Genomic DNA, 26881 nt, shown 5'->3' with positions numbered 1-26881 from the left:
GGACTTGAGGAAGAACAACAAGATTCTTTCCCCCCAGAGTGTACACAATTAGGAAGAATGAACAATTAAACAGACAATTATAATTCAAAATGATAAGTGCTACCAAAGAGCATTCTGAGACCTCAGGAGGGAGTTAAGCAATGTCCTGAAAGATAAATGCTATGAAAGAACACAATTATTTCCTTCTATTAGTGACAAGAAAGACTGGCTTTGCAAGCTTTAGCTAGATTATTAAGTGGGTATCCCCATAAGTTGTCAGATTCTGATAAAACAAATGGGTGAGGAATATAAGGTATTTTACAAAATACAGATGATGTGAATTACTGCTTAAACTGTGAAAGCAAGATGCTTGTGTTGTTCTTAACAATGATAGTAGGTAAAGAAAGTTACAGGTCTTATGGCTTAGGGTGTGCTTTTCTCATGGGTTCCAATTTGGCCATTTCTATTTTTTGAAGTTAACGGATATTTTTAGCTGGGTGAAATGAACTGGCTGCCCAAAGATTCTTTGGAGTAATTAATACTTGAAAGATACAATATGCTCACCAGAAGTGGTGCATAACTTTTAAATAAATTATACAGTACATGTCAGAATACAAAACCTTTGTTAAATACCTACCATAAATTTTTCCTGTTCTCAGTAAGTCACTCCTTTAAGTATCTGCAATTGACTTTTATACAAATGAGCCTGAGTCATCATGTTGATTTTGCAGTGTTCCACTGGTTGGTTTAGAAGGCTTAATTTGGGGAAAGGGAATTAACTGAATGTTTGAATTGGCAATATTCCATTTTACTATTTCCTCTTTTTCTTATTGATTGCTATCCTAGAAAGAACTTAGGTATCAATAGCTGGATCCACGATGCAGTATTCAACCTGTAGTTAAGTACTTTCTATATAAGTTGTATTAAAGGAAAAACCAAATGCTTTTTCACCTGCAAAAAGGAAGCCAAGATGGTGGCAAGTCCTTTGGCAGTTCAGATCGTTATGTTTTCTTGAGAAACTATGTATTAGTTTCAAAACTGTAGAGTAAATTCTCCAACCTTTAATCCCCTCCCCCTTCCTTCTATTCTTGAGCTGGTTCTCCTCTCTCCCCTTTTCTCCCCACAACTCCTTACTTCAAGCCTTTCTAAGAAGCTAAGCCTCTGTCACAGGGACCAGCGGATTTCACACAGTTTCCATCTGGATATTTACAGATTTTACTAAACTTGACTGCTGCCCTGGGAAGTGTGCTGAGCTCCAAGCAGAAAGTGCCGTACATCTCAGGACACTTTGAACCACACAGCACTCTATTTGATCAATTCTATCTGTTAAATTTTTTATTGTGATCTTTTTTAAAGGAAGCCTGCCTCTGGTCTCCAGGGCCATTCTGTTTCTATGGTACTTGGAATTTATATATGGTGATCTAAGTAGGGGAATGGAATATAGGAAATACCAGCAGACATATTCCTATTGCATGAAGACACCCAACGAGTTAGAAAAAGATGAGCTAAAGGGAAGAACATGGACAATAAAGTTCTGAGAGATCGTGTAGATGTACAAGAAGATAGCATGGGGGGTCCCCAGAGAAAGAGTACCAGGCATGACTTTCTTGATGTAAGAGAAGCCATTTTTGGCATTTTGTGATCTAAGCCAGACTACAATGTTTGCCCTTGAACAGGTCTCAGTAATTAGTGATTTTAAGGGAGTAAAGCTTCCCTGGTGGCTCACCAGGGAAGAGAATCTGCCCACAATGCAGAAGACCCAGGTTTGATCTCTGGGTCAGGAAGATCCCCTGAAGGAGGGCATGGCAACTCACTCCAGTATTCTTGCCTGGAGAATCCCATGGACAGAGGAATCTGGTGGGCTAGGGTCAAAATAATGCAGGAACAGACTGGCTGTTATTAGGTAAGCAAAGTAACAATAACAAAGATAATAAATCAGTTGTAAAGATTGCCAGCTCAAACACATTCTTGAGCCATTTTGCAGAATTCGACCCTGCTTGACCCCTCAACCACCAGCTCCATTGGAAACTAACAGATGATGATGTTGACCTTATCTGATCCTTGTGACTTTTTTCAACTAAAGCCTGGACTCTGTTAGTCTTTGACCTAATTCTAGGCTGAATTCTCCTCTGCTCAATTACTTTAATGAATATGCATATACTGCCCAAACCCCTTCATGACATATGTATGTAACCTTCAGGCTTCCCTGATGGATCAGATGGTAAAAGAACCTGCCTGCAATGCAGGAGACCCATGTTCCATTCCTGGGTTGGGAAGATCCTCTCTGGAGAAGGGAATGGCTACCCACTCTAGTATTCTTGATTGGAGAATTCCATGAACTGAGGAGCCTGGTGGGTTACAGTCCATGGGGCCACAAAGAGTTGGATATGACTGAGCAATTAACACACCCATTCTTAGATTAAAACTTCTCAAATTTTGCTGTTCAGGGAGATATTGCTTTGGGAAATATCCCTTGAGTTCTTTTTACTTGCTGCAAGTAATAAATCCTTCCTTCTCCTGATCATTGCTTGGTTGTGTCTTTTGACTCAACAACCCACAAAAAGAGGTGAACCCAGTTTTGGGGTAATGGAAGTTCCCTGATTCATAAAAACTATTCAGAGACTTAGAGAAGATATTAAACTCAACGTGAACTGATGAGTAAGGAGCAATCTATAATCTCAAATGCATTCACATGTATTTCTTAAAACAAGGGTCCCCCACTTCTGGGATCTAATGCTTGGTGATCTGAGGTGGCTGATGTAATAACAATAGAAATAAAGTGCACAATACATGCAATGTGTTTCAGTCATCCTGAAACTATCCCCTCTTCCACCCAGCACCAGTCCATGGAAAAACTGTCTTCCACAAAATCAGTCCCTGGTGCCAAAAAAGTTGCAGACCACTGCCTTAGAGGATAGAACAATAATAAGAAGGCAAGGATCATTTCTTTAAATTTGATGAAAGGCAGTAGTGAAGAGTCATATTGACCAGCTGGTGACCATTCTGATACTTGCAGGAAACAGCTTTGCCTCCAATCTACCGCCCACCCCACCCCAGGAGTCAGAATGCTTTTCAAAGCATTTTAGGAGGCTATAAAACATCCGAGACCAAATTTGGGAAATTGTGTGAGTGATACCCAAGACACACTGAGCAGGGAGGAATATCACACCTCCTTAACAACAGGCCGGATGCACCAAGGCACATACAGGTGGCCCTAAGCAACCTCACATTCCTCCTGCAGTCATGGGAGCCAAATGGTCTCTTTCTCACAACCTTGATTGATGAAACCTAGTCTGGCAAAACTTCTGGCAGATGTCAGACCCTGATTCCTGGTTTATTAGTTTCCTTCTCTGCCAGCCTCTCTTCCTCCCTTCACTCCTTTCCATCATCTAAACTTTGGCTGAATTTCGTTGTTGTAAGTCATGTTCAACTCTTTTGCGACCCCATGGACTGCAGCCCCCCACCCTCCTCTGTCCATGGGATTTTCCAGGCAAGAATACTGGAGTGGGTTGCCATTTCCTTCTCCAGGGGATCATCCTGACCCAGAGATTGAACCCGAGTCTCCTGCATTGGCAGGTGGATTCTCTACCACTGAGCCACCAGGGAAGCTCTTTACTGAATATGTCAAACACTATTTGGGGACTAAGAATACAGATAAAGATAAGATGTAGCACCTTACTTTTAATTTGCATATAACTGAAAAGGAAAGACGAGAGGTCCCTGTGGCACATGGGGATGACTATAAATGACTGAGCAAGTCTCTGGAATCTCAGAGCAGAAAGCCATCACAGATGGTTGCCAGGGAGCTCTTGCTGGAGAAGCTGTGTCTGAAAGTCTCTTGGAGGGCAGGTGGGCAGGTGGGCAGGCAGGGGGGAGGGAGGGCCCCCCCCCCCCCGCCAAGAAATATACCCCACCTAGACAAAGGTGTGGAGGAAGTTCACAGTTTGAACAGGTGATGGAGATGGTTCACAGTTTTAAGATGAAATAGAGGAGAGGAGCTAAGATGGAGGAGGAATAGGAGGGGGAGACCACTTTCTCCCCCACAAATTCATCAAAAGAACATTTAAACGCCGAGTAAATTCCACAAAACAACTTCTGAATGCCTGCAGAGGACATCAAGCACCCAGAAAAGCAACCCAAGTCTTCGAAAGGAGGTAGGAAAAAATATAAAAGACAAAAAAAGAGACAAAAGAGGGAGGGACGGAGCTCCATCCCAGGAAGGGAGTCTTAAAAAGAGAGAAGTTTCCAAACACCAGGAAACACTCTCACTGCCGAGTCTGTGCCGAGCCTTGGAAGCACAGAGGGCAACATAACAGGGAGGAAAATTAAATAAACAATTAAAACCCACAGATTAGGAGCCCAGGGTAACTCCCCTAGCGGAGAAGCAGCGCGGATGCCTGCACCCGCCAATAGCAAGCAGGGGCTGGGCAGGGAGGCGTGGCGCGGGCTGCATCGCTTAGAGTTAGGATCTGGCCTGAATGCCCCGAGTGCTATCTGAGCGAACTAATTTGGGCTAGCAAACCAGACTGTGGGATATGTACCATGCGAAAAGCCAGCCCTAACCTAAGACACTGCCAGGCCCGCTCACGGAACAAAGGACTGAACAGATAGCCGGCTACAGACCATACTCCTCCTGTGACAGGGAGCCAGAGACGGAAGGGGGCAATCGCAGCCCCAGAGAGACATTATCTACAAACTGTAAGCAGGCTTCTTTGCTAACTAAGACTTCTTGGGGTTCTGGATCGTCAACATCCACCTGAGAAGGTGCGCCGGTTGTACACCCAGAAAACCGAGCTGTGGGGAGGCGATAAGTCGCAGCAACCATGCTCGCCAAACACCTCATCACCTGAGCTGCTCAGACCTGGGAAGGGCACAAAACGCAGGCCCAACCAAGTCTGGGCCTCTGAGGACTACCTGAGTGCCTGAACCTGCGCGGCTTGGACCTGGGAGGTGCAGGCAGCCCAGGGCCGACCTTGGATGGTTTCCGGTGGAGCAACCTAGAGCCTGAGTAGTGTGGGCAGGGAGACTACACGCTCCTTGAGCGGAGGCAGGCCCAGTGTGGCTGAGGTACTGCGAGCACACGCCAGTGTTACTTGTTTGCAGCGTCCCTCCCTCCCCACAGTGCGACTGAACAAGTGAGCCTTAAAAAAAAAAAAAAAAGTGTCCACCACCACCCGCTTTGTATCAGGGCGGAAATCAGACACTGAAGAGACCAGCAAACAGAAGAAGCTATAACAGAGGGAACCGCCTTGGAAACGACAGGCAGTAGATGAAAACCCTGTCGTTAGTACCGACTACATAGGAAGGGGCCTATAGATCTTGAGAAATATAAGCCAGACCAAGGAACTAGCCAAAAATGAACTGACCCCACAATACCCTCAATAACACCAGAGAAAGTCCTAGATATATTTAAACTATTTTTATGATCATTCTCTCTTTTTTTTTAATTTTAAAAAAATTTTTAAGTCCTCTATTACTCCTTTAATTTTCACTTTTATAACCTACTATTACTTTGCAAAAAAAAGACCCTATTTTCTTTTAAAAGCAAACTTCATATATATATATTTTATAATTTTTGTGACCTTGTTTTTTTTTTTTTCTTTTTCTCTCTCTCTCTTTTTTTTTTTTCTTTTCTTTAACATTGTATTTTTGAAATTCCAAACTCTACTCTAGATTTTTAATTTTAGCTTTTTGGTATTTGTTATCAATTTTGTACCTACATTTTTTTTTATAATTTTTGTGACTTTTTTTTGTCTCTCTTTCTTTCTCTTCTTTTCTTTAACATTGTATTTCTGAAATTCCAAACTTTACTCTAGATTTTTAATTTATGCTTTTTGGTACTTGTTATCAGTTTTGTACCTATATTTTCTTTATAATTTTTGCGACTTTGTTTGTTTTTGTTTTTTCCTCTCTTTCTTTTCCTTCTTCTTTTCTTTAACATTGTATTTTTAAAATTCCAAACTCTACTCTAGATTTTTAATTTTTGCTTTTAGGTATTTGTTACCAATTTTGTACCTTTAAGAACCCAATCTTCAGTACCCATTTTTTACTTGGGAATGAGATTACTGGCTTGACTGCTCTCTCACCCTTTGGACTCTCCTTTTTCTCCACCAGGTCGCCTGTGTCTCCTCCATAACCCCTCTCTACTCTACCCAACTCTGTGAATTTATGTGTGTTCCAGATGGTGGAGAACATTTAGAGAACTGATTACTGGCTGGATCTGTCTCTTTCCTTTTCATTCTCCTCTTTTATCCTCCTGGCCACCTCTTTCTCCTTCCTCCTTCTTCTCTTATCTGTATAACTCCATGAACATCTCTGAGCAGCCCAGTTGTGGAGGGCACATAAGGAAGTGATTACTGGCTAGCCCATTCTCTCCTCTGTTGATTCCACCTCATCTCATTCGGGTCACCTCTAACTCCCTCCTCCCTCTTCTCTTCTCCATGTAACGCTGTGAACCTCTCTGGGTGACCCTCATGGTGGAGAAACTTTTCATCTTTAACCTAGATGTTTTATCACTGGTGCTGTATAGAAGGAGAAGTTTTGAGACTACTGTAAAAATAAGACCGATCACTGGAAGCAGGAGGCTTAAGTCCAAACCCTGACTCCAGGGAACTCCTGACTCCAGGGAACATTAATTGACAGGAGCTCATCAAACGCCTCCATACCTGCACTGAAACCAAGCACCACACAAGGGCCAACAAGTTCCAGGGCAAGACATACCAAGCAAATTCTCCAGCAATACAGGAACACAGCCCTGAGCTCCAATATACAGGCTGCCCAAAGTTACTCCAAATCCATAGACATCTCATAACTCATTACTGGACACTTCATTGCACTCCAGAGAGAAGAAATGCAGCTCCACCCACCAGAACACCGACACAAGCTTCCCTAACCAGGAAACCTTGACAAGCCACCTGTACAAACCCACACACAGCAAGGAAATGCCACAATAAAAAGAACTCCACAAACTGCCAGAATACAGAAAGGACACCCCAAACTCAGCAATGTAAACAAGATGAAGAGACAGAGGAATACCTAGCAGGTAAAGGAACAGGATAAATGCCCACCAAACCAAACAAAAGAGGAAGAGATAGGGAGTCTACCTGATAAAGAATTCTGAATAATGATAGTGAAACTGATCCAAAATATTGAAATCAAAATGGAATCACAGATAAATAGTCTGCAGACAAGGATTGAGAAGATGCAAGAAAGGTTTAACAAGGCACTAGGAGACATAAAAAACAGTCAATATATAATGAATAATGCAATAAATGAGATCAAAAACACTCTGGAGGCAACAAATAGTAGAATAACAGAGGCAGAAGATAGGATTAGTGAATTAGAAGATAGAATGGTAGAAATAAATGAATCAGAGAGGAAAAAAGAAAAACGAATTAAAAGAAATGAGGACAATCTCAGAGACCTCCAGGACAATATTAAACGCTACAACATTCGAATCACAGGAGTCCCAGAAGAAGAAGACAAAAAAAAGACCATGAGAAAATACTTGAGGAGATAATAGTTGAAAACTTCCCTAAAATGGGGAAGGAAATAATCACCCAAGTCCAAGAAACCCAGAGAGTCCCAAACAGGATAAACCCAAGGTGACACCCCAAGACACATATCAATCAAATTAACAAAGATCAAACACAAAGAACAAATATTAAAAGCAGCAAGGGAAAAACAACAAATAACACACAAGGGAATTCCCATAAGGATAACAGCTGATCTTTCAATAGAAACTCTTGAAGCCAGGAGGGAATGGCAAGACATACTTAAAGTGATGAAAGAAAATAACCTACAGCCCAGATTATTGTACCCAGCAAGGATCTCATTCAAGTATGAAGGAGAAATCAAAAGCTTTACAGACAAGCAAAAGCTGAGAGAATTCAGCACCATCAAACCAGCTCTCCAACAAATACTAAAGAAACACAAAAAGGGTGTATAAATTCGAATCCAAAACAATAAAGTAAATGGCAATGGGATCATACTTATCAATAATTACCTTAAACAAATGGGTTGAATGCCCCAACCAAAAGACAAAGACTGGCTGAATGGATACAAAAACAAGACCCCTACATATGTTGTCTACAAGAGACCCACCTCAAAACAGGGGATACATACAGACTGAAAGTGAAGGGCTGGAAAAAGATTTCCATGCAAATAGGGACCAAAAGAAAGCAGGAGTAGCAATACTCATATCAGATAAAATAGACTTTAAAACAAAGACTGTGAAAAGAGACAAAGAAGGTCACTACATAATGATCAAAGGATCAATCCAAGAAGAAGATATAACAATTATAAATATATATGCACCCAACATAGGAGCACCGCAATATGTAAGACAAATGCTAACAAGTATAAAAGGAGAAATCAACAATAACACAATAATAGTGGGAGACTTTAATATCCCACTCGCACCTATGGATACATCAACTAAACAGAAAATTAACAAGGAAACACAAACTTTAAACGATCCAATAGACCAGTTAGACCTAATTGATATCTATAGGACATTTCATCCCCAAACAATGAATTTCAACTTTTTCTCAAGTGCACACAGAACCTTCTCCAGGATAGATCACATCCTGGGCCATAAATCTAGCCTTGGTAAATTCAAAAAAATTGAAATCATTCCAAGCATCTTTTCTGACCACAATGCAGTAAGATTAGATTTCAATTACAGGAGAAAAATTAAAAATTCCAACATATGGAGGCTGAACAACATGCTGCTGAATAACCAACAAATCATAGAAGAAATAAAAAAAAATAAAAATTTGCATAGAAATGAATGAAGATGAAAACACAACAACCCAAAACCTGTGGGACACGGTAAAAGCAGTCCTAAGGGGAAAGTTCATAGCAATACAGGCATACCTCAAGAAACTAGAAAAAAGTCAAATAAATAACCTAACTCTACCCCTAAAGCAACTAGAAAAGGAAGAAATGAAGAACCCCAGGGTTAGTAGAAGGAAAGAAATCTTAAAAATTAGGGCAGAAATAAATGCAAAAGAAACAAAAGAGACCATAGCAAAAATCAACAAAGCCAAAAGCTGGTTCTTTGAAAGGATAAATAAAATTGACAAACCATTAGCCAGACTCATCAAGAAACAAAGGGAGAAAAATCAAATCAATAAAATTAGAAATGAAAAAGGAGAGATCACAACAGACAACACAGAAATACAAAGGATCATAAGAGACTACTATCAGCAATTATATGCCAATAAAATGGACAACATGGAAGAAATGGACAAATTCTTAGAAAAGTACAACTTTCCAAAACTCGACCAGGAAGAAATAGAAAATCTTAACAGACCCATCACAAGCACAGAAATTGCAACTGTAATCAGAAATCTTCCAGCAAACAAAAGCCCAGGTCCAGATGGCTTCACAGCTGAATTCTACCAAAAATTTAGAGAAGAGCTAACACCTATCCTACTCAAACTCTTCCAGGAAATTGCAGAGGAAGGTAAACTGCCAAACTCATTCTATGAGGCCACCATCACCCTAATACTAAAACCTGACAAAGATGCCACAAAAAAAGAAAACTACAGGCCAATATCACTGATGAACATAGATGCAAAAATCCTTAACAAAATTCTAGCAATCAGAATCCAACAGCACATTAAAAAGATCATACACCATGACCAAGTGGGCTTTATCCCAGGGATGCAAGGATTCTTCAATATCCGCAAATCAATCAATGTAATACACATTAACAAATTGAAACATAAAAACCATATGATTATCTCAATAGATGCAGAGAAAGCCTTTGACAAAATTCAACATCCATTTATGATCAAAACTCTCCAGAAAGCAGGAATAGAAGGAACAGACCTCAACATAATAAAAGCTATCTATGACAAACCCACAGCAAACATTATCCTCAATGGTGAAAAATTGAAAGCATTTCCTCTAAAGTCAGGAACAAGACAAGGGTGCCCACTTTCACCATTACTATTCAACATAGTTTTGGAAGTTTTGGCCACAGCAACCAGAGCAGAAAAAGAAATAAAAGGAATCCAATTGGAAAAGAAGAAGTAAAACTCTCACTATTTGCAGATGACATGATCCTCTACATAGAAAACCCTAAAGACTCCACCAGAAAATTACTAGAGCTAATCAATGACTATAGTAAAGTTCCAGGATATAAAATCAACACCCAGAAATCCCTTGCATTCCTATACACTAATAATGAGAAAACAGAAAGAGAAATTAAAGAAACAATTCCATTCACCATTGCAACGGAAAGAATAAAATACTTAGGAATATATCTACCTAAAGAAACTAAAGACCTATATATAGAAAACTATAAAACACTGGTGAAAGGAATCAAAGAGGACACTAATAGATGGAGAAATATACCATGTTCATGGATTGGAAGAATCAATATAGTGAAAATGAGTATACTACCCAAAGCAATTTATAAATTCAATGCAATCCCTATCAAGCTACCAATGATATTCTTCACAGAGCTAGAACAAATAATCTCACAATTTGTATGGAAATACGAAAAACCTCGAATAGCCAAAGCAATCTTGAGAAAGAAGAATGGAACTGGAGGAAATCAACTTGCCTGACTTCAGGCTCTACTACAAAGCCACAGTCATCAAGACAGTATGGTACTGGCACAAAGACAGAAATATAGATCAATGGAACAAAATTGAAAGCCCAGAGATAAATCCACGCACCTATGGACACCTTATCTTTGACAAAGGAGGCAAGAATATACAATGGATTAAAGACAATCTCTTTAACAAGTGGTGCTGGGAAATCTGGTCAACCACTTGTAAAAGAATGAAACCAGAACACTTTCTAACACCATACACAAAAATAAATTCAAAATGGATTAAAGATCTAAACGTAAGACCAGAAACCATAAAACTCCTAGAGGAGAATATAGGCAAAACACTCTCCGACATACATCACAGCAGGATCCTCTATGACCCACCTCCCAGAATATTGGAAATAAAAGCAAAAATAAACAAATGGAACCTAATTAAACTTAAAAGCTTCTGCACATCAAAGGAAATTAAAAGCAAGGTGAAAATACAGCCTTCAGGATGGAAGAAAATAATAGCAAATGAAGCAACTGACAAACAACTAATCTCGAGACTATACAAGCAACTCCTACAGCTCAATTCCAGAAAAATAAATGACCCAATCAAAAAATGGGCCAAAGAACTAAATAGACATTTCTCCAAAGAAGACATACAGATGGCTAACAAACACATGAAAAGATGCTCAACATCACTCATTATCAGAGAAATGCAAATCAAAACCACTATGAGGTACCATTTCACACCAGTCAGAATGGCTGCGATCCAAAAGTCTACAAGCAATAAATGCTGGAGAGGGTGTGGAGAAAAGGGAACCCTCTTACACTGTTGGTGGGAATGCAAACTAGTACAGCCACTATGGACAACAGTGTGGAGATTCCTTAAAAAACTGGAAATAGAACTGCCTTATGACCCAGCAATTCCACTGCTGGGCATACACACTAAGGAAACCAGAATTGAAGGAGACACGTGTACCCCAATGTTCATCGCAGCACTGTTTATAATAGCCAGGACATGGAAGCAACCAAGATGTCCATCAGCAGATAAATGGATAAGAAAGCTGTGGTACATATACACAATGGAGTATTATTCAGCCATTAAAAAGAATACATTTGAATCAGTTCTAATGAGGTGGATGAAACTGGAGCCTATTATACAGAGTGAAGTAAGCCAGAACGAAATACACCAATACAGTATACTAACGCATATATATGGAATTTAGAAAGATGGTAACAATAACCCTGTGTACGAGACAGCAAAAGAGACACTGATGTATAGAACAGTCTTTTGGACTCTGTGGGAGAGGGAGAGGGTGGGATGATTTGGAAGAATGGCATTGAAACATGTATAATATCATATATGAAACAAGTTGCCAGTCCAGGTTCGATGCACGATACTGGATGCTTGGGGCTGGTGCACTGGGATGACCCAGAGGGATGGTATGGGGAGGGAGGAGGGAGGAGGGAATACATGTATACCTGTGGCAGATTCATTTTGATATATGGCAAAACCAATACAATATTGTAAAGTTAAAAAAAAAAAAGATGAAATGGAGGTCCACTGGCAGGGCAACAGCAAGAGCAACTATTTCCTCAAAGGTTCAATTCTAGCTGTGTCACTTGGGTGCTGGCTCACCACATGGTTCTCCGACTTTAGCTTACGTCACTCCTTACAGCCCAGATTGCTAGGCCACCACCCCTAGCCCCAGAGTTCCTCACAGTGGTGGTGTTGGGGGGCTTCACATTACATTTCTATCAAGTTCCCAGGTGATGCTGATGCTGCTCGTCCAAGAACCACAGTCCCTGCACAGGGACCAGTCAAACAGCCTCCCACTCCACTTTGCTGTCTCCCATGGGGGAATGTCTGCCCTCAGATACTAACGTGATTCCTGGTCTCATTCTTTTCATGATGCTCTCTATCCCTTCTCTATGCTTCATCTATCTTTAAAACCCTTATCAGAACTTAACACTATGGTTTATGACTTTCCTGTCATCTCATGAGGATGTAAAATAGTATTGGCCACCTGATGTGAAGAGCTAACTCATTGGAAAGGACCCTGATGCAGGCAAAGATTGATATCAGGAGAAGAGGGTGGCAGAGGATGACATGGTTAGATAGCATCACTGACTCAGTAGATATGAATTTGAGCAAACTTCCAGAGATAGTGGAGGACAGAGGAGCCTGGCATGCTACGGTCTATGACGTCACAAAGAGTTGGACATGACTTAGCAAGTGAAAAACAACAACATGAAGATATAAACTCCACGAGAGACTATTTCATTCCCTTGTGTCTCAGGCAGTGCTGTATTCTGAGCACCTAAACTCCTGTATTCCTAGTACTTCGGATAGTGTTGGCACACAGTAGCACTCAGTTAATAGCGCTGACTGAATGAATGAGACATTGTTTAGATGAGAGCCAGATAGAGGACCTTGTGTAGATTGAGGTAGAAACAATGGAAGCGAAGATGACTCAAGATAGAAGCCACATTGCCTTGATCTCGAAGGGAAAAAATATATTTCTTTGTTCTTGTAAGTAAAAGGCTTGGGTTTTGGAGTGGGAAGAAGAGAGGTTAGGTAGACTGGGGACTTGAGGTAATTGGAGAGTTTTTAGGGTAGCTATTGTGGAGTGTGAACCACCGCAGCAAACTAGGCTCCTAGGGAAAAATAGAAAGAAGAAATCCTCATTTGAGACAGAGGAAACAAGGCAGGCTACATTTCTCTCTGGATACTGATGTGGTTTTCCTATCAGATATCATATCAAGATGCTTCCCTACCTGCCATTTGCAGTCTATTCCCTGTTGTGCCTACACAGAAACTTAAACACTAAGGGAGAACTGGTCTCCCCCACATATGTCCTCCTTCTAGGTCCTGTAAGTCAATGGCTTAAAGTATTTTTTTTTTTTTTCTGGCAGCAAATTTATAACTACTCCAAATACTGTGCTACACAGGCTTGTCTCAAATATCTCAAACCTTCCATATGCTTAGTAAGTTTGATGCCAAATACATTGCTAACACATAATCGTACACACATTACATATGTTCCGTGGAAACATGATTGACAGACTGTAAATAGGACCCCAACCATCTCATGACAAGCTTTGTAACCTCGTTACATTCACAAAAATCACCAAAAGGAACTTAGTAGAAACTTAGGTGATTCCATGTCTGATAAGAACTGGACCATCTAAAAAGTAGATGGGGAAGTGAAAGTATGGTAAATGAGGTCCCAAATGCAATGGCTACAGAGTCTGTAAGTACAAAAATAGACCAGAATTCTCACCTGAGGATAAGACGTGTGATCTTACGAAAGTTTCATCTGTCAGTGGTTAGTAATCTAAGGCTGAAATGCTATCCAAATAAATGATATGTGTGTTTTAAAAAATTAAAAAACAGGTCACAAAAGAGCAGGAAGAGGGTGGGTTGACCTAATATACTTGAATTTTCATTTGTTTTTTTCCAGTTTAGATTGTTGGATTAAAACATAAGTCCTCAAGATGCAGGGGCTACTGCTATCTCCTTTGACAATTCCTAACCTTACTTGGTTACACATTCCTAACACTGGGAAAGATTGAGGGAAGGAAGAGAAGTGAGCAGCAGGGGATGAGATGGTTGGATGATATCATCAACTCAATGGACATGAGTTTGAGCAAACTCTGAGAGACAGTGAAGGCAGAGAAACCTTGCAACCCACTGCAGTCCATGGGGTCACAGAGAGTTGGACACGACTGAGTGACTGAACAATAACAATAGCAATCTTACCTGGGGATAAGGAATGATAAGTCATCATCCATCGGTACTCTTGGTTCTTGATCAGTAAATGTTGTGAAATGGGGGAGGATGGAAGATCTGGAAAGATGGAAGAGGAGACAATACCTCCTGTTCTCAGGTAACTGATTGGGGAGGCAGAGAGAGGCTCATTTATTTGATTAAAGTGAAGTCGTTCAGTCATGTCTGACTCTTTGCGACCCCATGGACTGTAGCCACCAGGCTCCTCTGTGCATAGAATTTTTCAGGCAAGAGTACTGGAGTGGGTTGCCATTCCCTTCTCCAGGAGATCTTCCTGACCCAGGGATCGAACCTGGGTCTCCCGCATTGCAGGCAGACGCCTTACCATCTGAGCCACCATGGAAGCCCCATATTTATTTGATTAAGAAGATCCATTTTCAGGGGTATTTTAATGCCCCAGGAAGTTAGAAGGTAATGGAAAGGTAATCAATTTTATAATAGGATACATCTACACAAGAGCCTTTCTAACTAATATTAAACATAATCATTTACCTAATAAATATAGTGCTTTATAATAGATTTAGATTTATAAACCACTTTATCATTTTGTTCAGTGCTAGAGAAATACATATTAGTGGCAGCCTTTACTTTATCCTCTCTTCCATTGCTAAATCATTTCTGCCCTCTTTCATTTTGAGCTCCAGAAGTTGCTCTCACACAAATGGCCAGAGTTAAACACATATTCTTTCTGCTTTCAATTCCAGCTTGGTTCCTCACTAACCTAGAAGTTAGCGATTCCTGGGGTCTGAAGGAAGGGACAAAGGGAGAAAGGAAATTATCCTCCTGGAGGGCAGGATGACCTGGCCCTTAGAGGAGAGGCTGTCCTGAAGGAGCCTTATATAACCATGGAGGCTGGCAGCTACCGTCAGAACTGTGTCAATGAAAGCAGAACGGAGGGATGGGGAGGTTAGACCCCCCGTCTCTCTCTCCTTCTGCCAATTCACTTGCTGGGAAAGGGAGCTGGACACAGCAGCAGAAGCCCATCTTGCAGGTACAGAGAAAAGAAAAGTGGAGGATGGATGGGGAGATTTCTGAAACTAACTTTCCTAACTTGCTTTACAGCTTCCTAACAGGTTGTTTAAAGATGTATCCTCACCCTTTCATGAAACTGTGATAGACTGAATGAGGAGGGTCCACAGTGGCAAGATCTAGATAACACGAGGAAACCTAGGATGATCCTCAAGAAAATGATGGAGCCGGATCATGGTTCCTTTACAAACATCTCTGCCAAGAGCTGGACTCTCAGTAATGCCTGGTGGTCCTTCTTAGGGTTCAACTCATCTCTCTGAGGAACACTTTAAATCTAAATCTCTTTTTTTAAATTGGAGGAAAACTGCTTTACAATATTATGTTGGTTTCTGCCATACATCATGAGTCAGCCACAGGTATACATATGTCCTCTCCCTCCCGAAGCCCTCTCCCATCTCCTTCCCCATCTTACGCCTCTAGGTTGTCACACAGCATGGTGTTGAGCTAGCTCCCTGTGTCACACAGCAAATTCCCACTGTGGAGAAAAGGGAGCCCTCTTGCACTGTTGGTGGGAATGTAAACTGATACAGCCACTATGGAGAACAGTATGAAGATTTCTTAAAATCTAGGAACAGAACTACCACGTGCCCCAACAATCCCACTACCGGGCATATACCCTGAGAAAACCATAAGTCAGAGAGATGCATGTACCCCAGTGTTCATTGCAGCACTTTTTACAGCAGCTAGGACATGAAAGCAGTCTAGACGTAAATCATCTCTCCTTTTACCAGTTTTCTGTCTATGGTCTCTTCTAGGACCACGACCGCTCCACCAACTTTAAAGAGAAAGGAGAGACCTGCTAGCACTGTGTCTTCAGAGACCCAACTCCATCCTTCCCCCCTCCCTCTTCTTTATCTGTAGTCTTGTTTTCTCTTTTCATTCTTACCACCTGGCATAAAATATGGCCATTTATTTCCTAAGAAGTAAAAGCAAAATAATTAAAACTCTTCAACTCTAGTCATTGACCTCTCTTTCCACCCCTATCATAGATGTTTCTTGAAATTATAATCTACACTCATTGCTAACTTGCTCACATCCCATTCATTCCCCAACCTACTGTGCTCTGGTTTTCACTCATTTTTTCCACCAAAATCATTTGATGACAAATAGGATTTCCTTAATGGACAAACCAATGGATACTATTCTGCAGTACTGATGTGACTGACCTCTTCCTTCTTGAATCTCTTATTTTCCTTTAATATTTCTTGGGTTTCTTATTCTCTCTGTAGGCCTTTCTACTTGTTTCTTCTCTGGTTTTCCCCCACTGTTCTTTTCACATAATGAATACTTCCTGGATGTTTTATGGTACATTCAATGTTAAAAAATTCCTTACACATGAGTTACTAGAATCTATGTCAGTTTAGATTCAACCCATCTATCAAATTGGGGCTTCCCTGGTGGCCCTCACAGTTAAGAATCTGCCTGCAATGCAGGAGACCCGGGTTCCTTTCATGGGTTGGGAAGATCCCTGGAGGAGGGAATGGCTACCCACTCCAGTATTCTTGCCTGGGGAATTTCATGGACAGAGGAGCCTGGTGAGCTACAGTCCATGGGGTCTGACAGAGTTGGACACACTGAGGGATTAACACTTTAACTAGTTTCTCTTTTATCCAATTGGGCACTTTATTTGAACCTCAAACCATACATATCTGAGAAAGTACTAACCTTCTCTGCTAAGTGCTCAGTCTTGCTAACCAATCCTGAGAATCACTTTATAACTACTACCTGTTGTGTCTCCTCTTTGGCTTACCCAATTGTGAAAATCCTACCTCCTAAATACTTTTTAAATTGGTTTCCCTCCTTTTCCTTCAATTGTCACTACCAGAAGCCAGGCTCTTCTGGGTATTACCATGGTCACCATAACATCCCAGTCTTCTTGCCCCTAAATCTTCAGCCCTCAAGCCTCCCCTTCTCAATGATGGCAGAGGGAACTTTCTTCAAGAAAATCTATGTAAATTCCCTGCTGAAAAGTCTTCATCAGCACCCCATTACCTTCGGGAGAAAACAGCTTCATGTTATGGGGCATAAAGTGATTCATGACTTTGAAGCCTTTCATTTTAGCTATGCTTAATTTTCTAGACTTGACAAGTTCTCTTACCTGTAGTTCTCTGTGCATTCAATATATTCCCTGTATCTGGAAAACCTTAACCTGATTTCTACCTCTTCTTTATGACCAAGGTCAGGGTCATGTCCTCTGAGTACCAACCATTTGAAAGAAAACTACCTTGCATATTTAATAATCCATTCAAATTTCTGTTTGTTTTTTAAGACCCATCTTGCAATCAAGAAGCTTCTTTGACCTCTCTCCACCCTTCAGTCTGGATTAAGTGACACTCTCTTGCACTTATCCAACTCCAAGAGTTCTCTCTGAGGGCACCATGATTGCAGAGTTGGAATTGCTTGTTTTCTTGCCTGAATCCTCATTATGCTGTGCACATGTACCGTTCTTTTATCTCTGTCATCCCAGACTAGCAGAGGGCCAGATTCCCAACAAATATTTATAGAAATGAAATGAAAATCCTCCCTCATTAAACATGTCTCAGCCTTGCCAACTCACTTTACTTCATTCCCAGCTACTGTAGGGAATAGAAAAGAGAGAGAAGTTTTCTGGATTCAAAGTGTTGTCAACTGTACAAAAAAAAAAAAATGCTGTGAACTTGGCTGACCTAGATTTTAGTTCCAACTCCACCACCAGCCCTGAAAATCCCTTTACCTTTCTGGAGTTCTGCTTCCTTATATATATTAAATAAAAGGATTGGGCTATGCTTTTTTTGTTTGTTTGTTTGGTCTCCTTCAGCTTTGACACTCTGACTTTAAAAAGATCATATACAGAATAAAAATGCACACTTTCAAATCACCTTGAAGTGCAAAATCCTGAATGCTCATTTGGATGGATTATTTCTTCAGGAGAACCAAGTGGAAGGGAGAATGGCGGGGTGGGGTGGGCATTTATTAAGTAACAGAGTGACCATTGAGGCCGATTGCTATTTATATCACATATCTGGCCATTATTTCATAGCTTCCCTTGCAGCTAAAGGGACTTACCTGATGGCTCAGTTGATAAAGGACCTGCCTGCAATCCCAGAGACCCATTGCAATACAGGAGACCCGGGTTCAATCCCTGGGTCAGGAAGATAACAAACCACTCTGGGAAATGGCAACCCAATCCAGTATTCTTGCCTAGGGAATTGCATGGACAGAGGAGCCTTTTGGGCTATATATAGTCCATGGGGTCGCAAAGCATCAGACATGACTGAACGACTAACACACACACACCTTGTGACCACCATTCTCTCACATAGAGAGCCAGCTCAGCCATAAAGATGAACTACTGTGACATTCTAGGGTTCTTGCAGCTAAGGGCATGTAATTGATTCTAGCCAGTAGTGAGTGATATTTGAACTTCTGGGCTGTGATTTTAAAAGGAAAGAGAGACCATCCCTTTCTACTTTCCTGCAGGCTGGACCCAAAGGCTGGAAGACTCCTTCCTGACACATCTGGGAGTTGAGTGTTGAGCACAGCCGAGGCATAGCACAGACAGACCCCTGAGTCTCTGTCACCATCAACCATACTAGTTTTGGATTTTTCACATGAGAGAGAAATAAGTTTCTTGTTTAAGCCATTGATTTTTTGGTTCTTTATTCTAACAAAAAAAGAGAAAGAAAAATAAGACAACCTAATAATATTCTTAAGAACACATATTAAGAAATTATTTTACTATTTTCAAAGTATACTGAGAAAAAAGAACAAAGATGGTAATTTTGTTGAAGAAAACCAGATACAAGTTTGCTTCAACCTGTAATAAGAAAACTAATTCTTAAGGAAATTTACTATACTACCCAGAAAAAGATCCTAAAGCTTCACATGCTGCTTTATTATAAAGAAGTTAATACCCAGAAGGCAGACTGGAAAGGCATTTATTTGTCAAAGCAAATGCTAATCCTATATACCAGTTATCTACCGATTGATCATAATGAAGACTGTAAAACAAGTCATCAAAAGAGTTTTTATTTTCCATTCAGTAATTCCATTTATAAAGACAGAAAACACAATGCTTTTGTAGCCTGCACAATCTAAGCCGTGAAGTTATGAAACATTAACATCCTTCACTGCTTTTCACGGGGTGGAAGTGATTAGGCTTAATGGCATTACCCAGAAGGTATCCTGGCGCCATAAAATAAAAGCTCCGTCATCAGATTGGGCTCCACTGGAAAAGCAGTCCAGAAGCACAGGAAATGCTCCTCCTCCCACTAGTTCACTGGCAGGAGGAATGCTGATCCCCACGGAGTACCATCGACCTGCCAGTTCAGGTCAGGAGTAGGGGCTGCAGCATCGATGTCCTTCAGAAGCAAAGCTGGCAGCTCCAGTACACAACACCGGGCAGGGAAGAAAACTTTTGGTGTAATGAGCTGACCAACAATCCACAAGGGGGTGCTGTACTCTGTGCTAGTGCCTAAGGAAACCAAAAATAGCCTCCCACTAACCAGGGTCATGGCAACCCACTCCAGTGTTCTTGCCTTGAGAATCCCAGGGACGGGGGAGCCTGGTGGGCTGCTGTCTATGGGGTCGCAGAGAGTCGGACACGACTGAAGCGACTTAGCAGCAGCAGCAGCAACCAGGGTCAAGTGCTAAAAGGAACTTCCAGAAGACACCGAAGAACCATTCCATTAATCACATGCCAACCTGTGGGGACAAAGTTTCAAAGCAACCTTAGATCCCACCATACACCCTTCCTAACACCTGATGCCCCAAATCTATGTCTTTCACACACATTTAAAAATAAATTTTGATGTGGACCATTTTTAAATTCTATTGAATTTGTTACAATATTGCTTCTGTTTTGTGTTTTGGTTTTTTGACTGCGAGGCATGTGGGAGCATAGTTCCCCCACCAGGGATTGAACCTGCACCTCCTACATTGGAAGGCAAAGTCTTAACTACTGGACAGCAAGGGAAGTCTATCACACACATTTTAATCCCTTATTCATGATCTGAGATGGCTCCTCCTTGCTTTTGGCTCTTATTATGAGCGGGGCTTGCCTGCCTTGCTTGTTCAGGATGAGCAAAGCTGAAGCTCTCTATTCTCATTACAGAGGAGTTTTAGGACTGAGCAGAGTGAAATAGAGGCAGAGGAACCAGAGAGTCTGATGATAGAGGACTTGAGAGCCTGGCAGAGAATGGATTTGATGTATTTTGGCAATAGGTGGCCAAAGTAGATCTTTGAGCAAGAGAGCAACACAACAGAAGTCTTATTTAGTGAGGTCATCAGTACGGGAAAGACTATAGGCAGGGAGATCAGTTAGCAGAAAGTTACCTTTATCCAAGCTGAGATAAAGACATCATAAACATGGCTGGTAGCTATTATAAGAGAGAGGACAAGTAGGATAATTTTTATAGGTATGGAAGGAACTATAGAGATAGACTTGCTCTTCAGGAATGAAATAAGAAGGTAGTTGAAGATCTAGAGTAAAGCTCATCAAGGAAACAGACACAGTGAAGAATAAAAGGCAGAACCCACAATTTTCCACCCAAATCAGGACCCTTCTCAGACTGAAAGAGGAGCACTGGCAGTTACTACCCCAGAACAGTATTTACAGACAGGGCCAGTCCATGGCAAGTGAGGTTCATGGTCAACCCATCTGAAAAGAACTTTAACCACCAACATAGAAGATAACTCTTAACATGCATGAGCAACTGGATTGCTTGAATTCTAGCCCTAGGTTTCCAAAAGTTCAGAACATTACTAGGAAGCTACCAGTGAAACTGAAGCTGCAATTTTTTGGCCACCTGATGTAAAAAGCCGATTCATTGGAAAAGACCCTGATGCTGGAAAAGATTAAAGGCAAAGAAGAAGAGTGTGGCAGAGGATGAGATGGTTAGATAGCATCACCGACTCAATGGACATGAATTTGAGCCAACTCTGGGAGATAGCGAAGGACAGGGGAGCCTGGTATGCTGCAGTCCATGGGGTCGCAAAGAGTCGGACATGACTTAATAACTGAACACCACCCCCACCCCCACCATCAGAAAGGTAAAAGACTTAAAAGCTGCTTTGAGCAATGGAGGGGACTACCTAGAGAGCTAAGATGGAGAGCAAGAATGACATCCCTGAAGTCAAATCTATTCCCCCAAACCTCTACTTCTCTGCAATACGTGCTGTGCTAAGTCACTTCAGTCGTGTTCGGCTCTTTGCGACCCCATGGACTGCAGAGTGCCAGGCTCCTCTGTCCATGGGATTCTCCAGGCAAGAATACTGGAGTGGGGTGCCGTGTCACATCCCAATTTGGGGCCTCTCTGCTCACAGGATTTTAAGAACCAAATGCCTTTAAAAATCTCATTTTCTTCAAGTCTAATTCCTGGATCTTGATATTCCATTCCAATGGATGATTGGTGAACTTGACCAATAACCGGGTGTCTGTACAGGTGGGAGATGGAAGGGGAGGGGCAGGGATGCGAGGACGAGTGCAGCATGGATGCTGGCTCATCAGAACACACCAGCTGGCTAGTGGGCTGTGACCAGCCTGCACATACCTATGTAGACCCTGCACCAGCGTTCAGTCCCACGTCGTGGCTCTGGTGGTGGAAGTCGTGCTCTCTCTACCCTAGCCCAGGTACCCAAGGCTGGGTGACCAGAAGAGGGGAGGGATTTCTCCCTCCTTCTTGGTGCATTGAGCTCTCTCTGCAATCCCACAGTAGACTGCTATCCCACAACACACTCAAACACTGTGTGCCTCCTAATGTTACATGTGGGGCTACTGTCTTTACTAAACTGCAAGCTATCAGAGGGCCTTGGCTCTTGTACTCTTGGCACAAGTAGGTGTTGGAATAATACTGAAGGCACGAAGTGCACACCCATGGCCGCTTTCTGTGCTACTTATTTTGGTGACAATCTAAAGTTCCTTATCTCATATGGTCTCTGCCTGCTTTTCTATTAACAATTTGCCACCTTAGAGAAGACCACCAAGGGTCAGCTCACAATTTTGCCCACATAATCTACTCTTTTCTTTCATCATCCTATTATCAGTTCCCTCAACAAGGTGAAGTCTTCCGTTCTTCTGAAAAAATCGTTCTTTTCTATACCTGAATGGGGGCACAGTGAGAAGTACAGTTTGTTGAGTTAGGCAGAGCTGGGTTAGAATCCCCGCTGTGGGATAGTTAGCTGTGAACTTGGATTGCCCTTTTGTCCCTCAATTGAACCTCTCTGTGAAATGAGGATACCAAAACGCTCATTAGGCTAATTGAGAAAGTAATATTTTTTTATCAATGTTTTATATTAAGTACTGGTAAGTATTTTTAGTAAGTAGTTGACATGGTGTTAAAAAAGCTAAGTGCCAAAAACCATGCAATACTCAGGCTGTTGCATTTAATTCCCATGACAACTTGGCAGGGAATATTTTCTCAGTGTCTCAGATGAAGAAACTGAGGCTCGGAGAGGTTAAGGAATTTACCTTAAGGTAACAGAGCTACTAGGAGTGGGAAAGCAGAAACTGAAAGGCAGACAGTTGAACTTCAGGACTTATAAACATTATACGTAAAGGCAGAACTGAATAGGCAGTTCAGCAAAATATTATAGCCACTTTGCTTCTACAGTATCACCAGAATTTATTGTGTCACTGGCTTAGATCTCTCTTTTACCATCACTAAAAAAAACTACCCTAATTTCATGTCATGCAGAAGATTCTTTTTGCCCTCAGTATCACAGTCTAATAAATAACCAAGACTGCTTCTAGGAATATGAGGGGATAAGGGAACAGGAGAGAACACAGAGTGATGTTAGCCGAGTTGGAGTCTCATTCACTGACTGATATTTTTTTTAATCACCAAAATGTTTGACCTGTTTCATAGCTCTTAAAACCTGCTAACAGAGTACCAATAAATGTTATTTGATGTCAAGTTATTTTCCACACTTGGCTTCATCCCTTTTCTACATATTTTTAAATCTTCCTTGTAAGTAATTTGGTAGTTACCTGAAAAGGTATTCATTTATGTCAGATTTTCCTTATAGTCTCCCTACACTTTTTTCCCAACATGCTTAAATTTGCCATTTTTCAAGCATCTTATTATACGACCGCATCACACAACTGTTACTAGTTTGTGTAGAAAGCCTAGGCTCATTAGCTGCTCTTAAGAAGCACACTGGTCTGCCCTGCGTATTGTTTTTGTTTGTGCTCAGAGTCCTGCAAATGATGATCACTTATTATCAGATTCAACCAAGACTCACAAAAAAATTGTTTGTTTTTTTTACAAAACTTCAAGAAATAGTGCTGCTTCATAATTACTACCAATAGTACCTAAATAGATTACTTAAAGGACAAAAATGAGGTGGTTTAGAATAACTTCAGATGAGAAACAAAAATAATGTTCAATACCATTCTATCATGTTATTTTATCTAGTTCTAGCTAGACTTGCAGAAAGCATTTCCTGGGGAAGGAAAGCAACAGAATCCCAAACCTACGCAGCATTTCTGTCTTTAGTGGTAAGAAAATGACATGTATCAAATGAAGTAAAAGCAAAAACCCCCATTTTCAATGGTGAGTGTGCTCAAAGACATCTCTGGATAAAGGAGAAGCTCTCCTGTGATGGACAGCGAAGGCTCCCTTCCATGTCTCATTGTTTCATCTTTTCCTTACAACTTCCAGACACCTCTAATTTATACATTTGGGACTAACTTATTATGGAGCAGCCAGAGAGAAAATGGCAATTACTTTCTTTGCAGAACAACAGAAAGATAGTGCAACTTCGTCCTGAAAGATTCCAAGTTCTTTAAGAAAGGCCACCACCTTTGGCTTCCTTTCCTCTGCTAAGTGGTGCTTAGGGAAGTGGGCACACCTGCTCTGCTAAGCTGACGTGCTCACTTATCTTTGACGAGGGTCACACACCGAAGTCATTATGGACTGAGCCACAGCTGAGTGGAGGAGTGAGGTCCTATGTCACACGAGCACATCTAAATCTGATATATGTTTATCATGTAACTAACATCCATTAAAGAGTCAGAGCAAACTCCTCCACATCTTAGCTGGCATCATCAGTCACTAAACACAGCTTCCATACCCAGGTCTTCAAGGGCGGTGACCACCAAGGACAAGTTGTAAAGCCTGGACGATGTATGTTCAGGAGACAGAAAAGCAGCTGTCAGATTTAACTCCGAATACTCCCAGGAACACCAGGGTGGAAATTTTGAGGATGTTACTATCTATAGTCCTCATCTCCAACACCCCCTCTCCATCATCCTGCATCTCCTTAAACTGAGAGCACATTTTACAAAATTTCCTCTGTAAGCACCGTATTCAGAGGGACCTCTATAGCTGTGCCCAGATTCTTTAGGAGAAAAAGAGAAACAATTCTCTTTTCCAGGGTCACACTTACAAATTCTTCTCTACATGATTCCTAGAAAGAACAATTGCTTTAAGACCTGGCCTTCATCCAGATTGATATGAAAACTTTCCTCTACTGGTCCTCACAGAGCACTGGTAGACTATTTAGAAAGATTTAAGACTCTAGTTTTTCCTTCTCTGTAGAAAGGAACTGAATTAGAGGAGCTATTTAAGGTTCCCCCCACCCTAAAATGCAGGAATGCCAGCATTTCCAGATTCAGAGAACGACCCCCTGCAAATTCAAGCAAAGCACAGGCTGTATATTTCACAGTAAGCCTTTAGGATAAGACATGCGCAGTCCCACACGATTCACACGCAGCCCCGCGCCTCCTCACCGAAGGCAAACAAAGCATGCTAACCCAGAGGGGGAGAAACGCACACGGCGTTCCCCCTTTAGGTTTCTCCCTTCAGAAAAACACCCATAATTTTGCAGTTGGCTACGTTTATTGGGCTTATTTTGAGTTGACTCATTTCCATTGCTCAGATTTGAAAATCTTTCTAATAACCACGCTGTAGGCTAACAAACACTCAAGAGAAAATAAAAAGTCACACCCGATTCTTAAATTAATCACTGGTGAATTTCCACCCACCGCTCCTGCATACACTCCTCAAGGGGAAGCTTTAGTTTTCAGGCCACAGTTCATGTGGTACAGCATCCCCGCGGCCGAGCATACACCAAGGCAGATACTGTACACACTGGCCACAGTGATTCTAAAGACAGAATCCCAATCAACACCAGTCCACGGCTCAGGTTGGCATATCATAAAGAGTATGAGAAACTAGACGTGTGCCCAGCACATTCTCTCCAGAGAGCCTGGGACTGCATGGACATTTAAGATTAGGTGGCCAGGAAAGCATACAGATTCACACACAGACCACAGACCAGAACAAGTAAGGCTCACTCAGGACCAAACCAGTGCCCTCCCCTGATCCTACTCCAAGCCGTGCAGGGCATGAAAGTCGCTCCACTCACCCAGCATAGCGGTTGCTGTAAAGGTGACTGTGTCCTAGGCTCAGGCTCTTCAAAAAGAGCAGGCAGAGAGGCAGAAAAGCTGCTGTCTGGCTCCTGGGCTTCCCGAAGAACTTCATAGTGTGAGGATGAGAGGGCTGCAAAAGTTCCCCTGTAGTTAAGGCACCCCCTCCACACGGCACACGGTCCCTGGGAGAGGTGGGGGCGTGGGCTTGGGAGGGAGCAAAATGTGACACTTCTTTCCAGCCTCGGAGAACAAAAAAAAAGTTCAAGCAGCTGAGGGAGGGAGGTTGCTGCTCAGACTTGGTCCTGGGATGAGAAGCAGCAGCTCACACAGCCCTGCCCTGAACTGATCAGATCCTTAACCAGGCTCCCTCCAAGGGGCTGGGCCTCCCCAGGCTGACTCACCACGGGGGTTTGCTGGGTGCTGCTTCATTTGGGTAACTCTTTTTATTTTCTTGTTTTTGGAGGCTTTTTTTTTTTTTTTTTTGCTTTCCAACTATAGGATGCTAACTTTTTACGACAACCTTCCTCCTACCCTAGAGCTTCCCTGATGACTCAGCAGGTAAAGAATCCACCTGCAATGCAGGAGACACAGGAGGTGCAAGTTCAATTCCTGGATTGGGAACATCCCCTGGAGGGAGAAATGGCAACCCACTCCAGTATTCTAGCCTGGAAAATCCCATGGACAGAGGAGCCTGGTGGGCTAGAGTCCAAAGGGTGGCAAAGAGTTGGACATGACTGAGCACAAGTATGAGTGTGAACTGCAAAAGACTTGTTTGAGGATGAGCTAAAACACACAGGTGTAGAGCATTGCAGGCTTTGTGTTTTACTCTACCAAGGCAAATTTCTCCTTGGAGTCCACCTCCTGAAATGCACAATGAATTCAGTCTGGATGAGCTGGGGACCTCAGGTGTGGCCGGCCAACCCAGGTCCCCACTCCTACCTGAACCAAGTCAGGGCAGCCACTTCCCTGTGCTTCAGGGAGCCCCATGCTGATTTCACATGTCATCGGCAGCACCCAGGCCTGAGGCCAGTGCAAAGGTTCTCCTGGGGAACTAGAGGACTCTGGGTATTGAGGCACATTCCCCACACATTTGGAATCACTTAGGGAGCCAGGCTATTTAAATCAATTCCCGGGGGTGGGATCAGTTGTTGAAAAAGCCCCTCAGGTGAGCTGGAGT

General features: G+C 42.0%; 1 protein-coding gene across 2 annotated transcripts in view; it reads right to left on the bottom strand.

Moving 5' to 3' along the window:
- The window catches only part of CPA6 (carboxypeptidase A6), a 309275-nt gene extending 282468 nt beyond the window's left edge, over positions 1-26807 (bottom strand). Inside the window, exons 1-2 of one of the 2 annotated variants that reach the window (XM_025265287.3) lie at positions 26644-26807; positions 25701-25834 (exon numbers count right to left, since the gene is read on the bottom strand). In XM_025265287.3, the coding sequence (XP_025121072.3) occupies positions 25701-25834; positions 26644-26709 (200 nt within the window). In that variant the 5' untranslated portion in view covers positions 26710-26807. Of the gene's footprint in view, positions 1-19345; positions 20037-25700; positions 26100-26643 lie in introns of those variants that run through there. The other variant, XR_006544968.2, reaches the window with a different exon arrangement.
- Between the last annotated feature and the right edge of the window lie 74 nt (positions 26808-26881).

Source organism: Bubalus bubalis, chromosome 15 (genome assembly GCF_019923935.1).
Source record: "Bubalus bubalis isolate 160015118507 breed Murrah chromosome 15, NDDB_SH_1, whole genome shotgun sequence".
NCBI lineage: Eukaryota > Metazoa > Chordata > Mammalia > Artiodactyla > Bovidae > Bubalus > Bubalus bubalis.
This window is presented reverse-complemented; position numbering and strand designations above follow the sequence as displayed.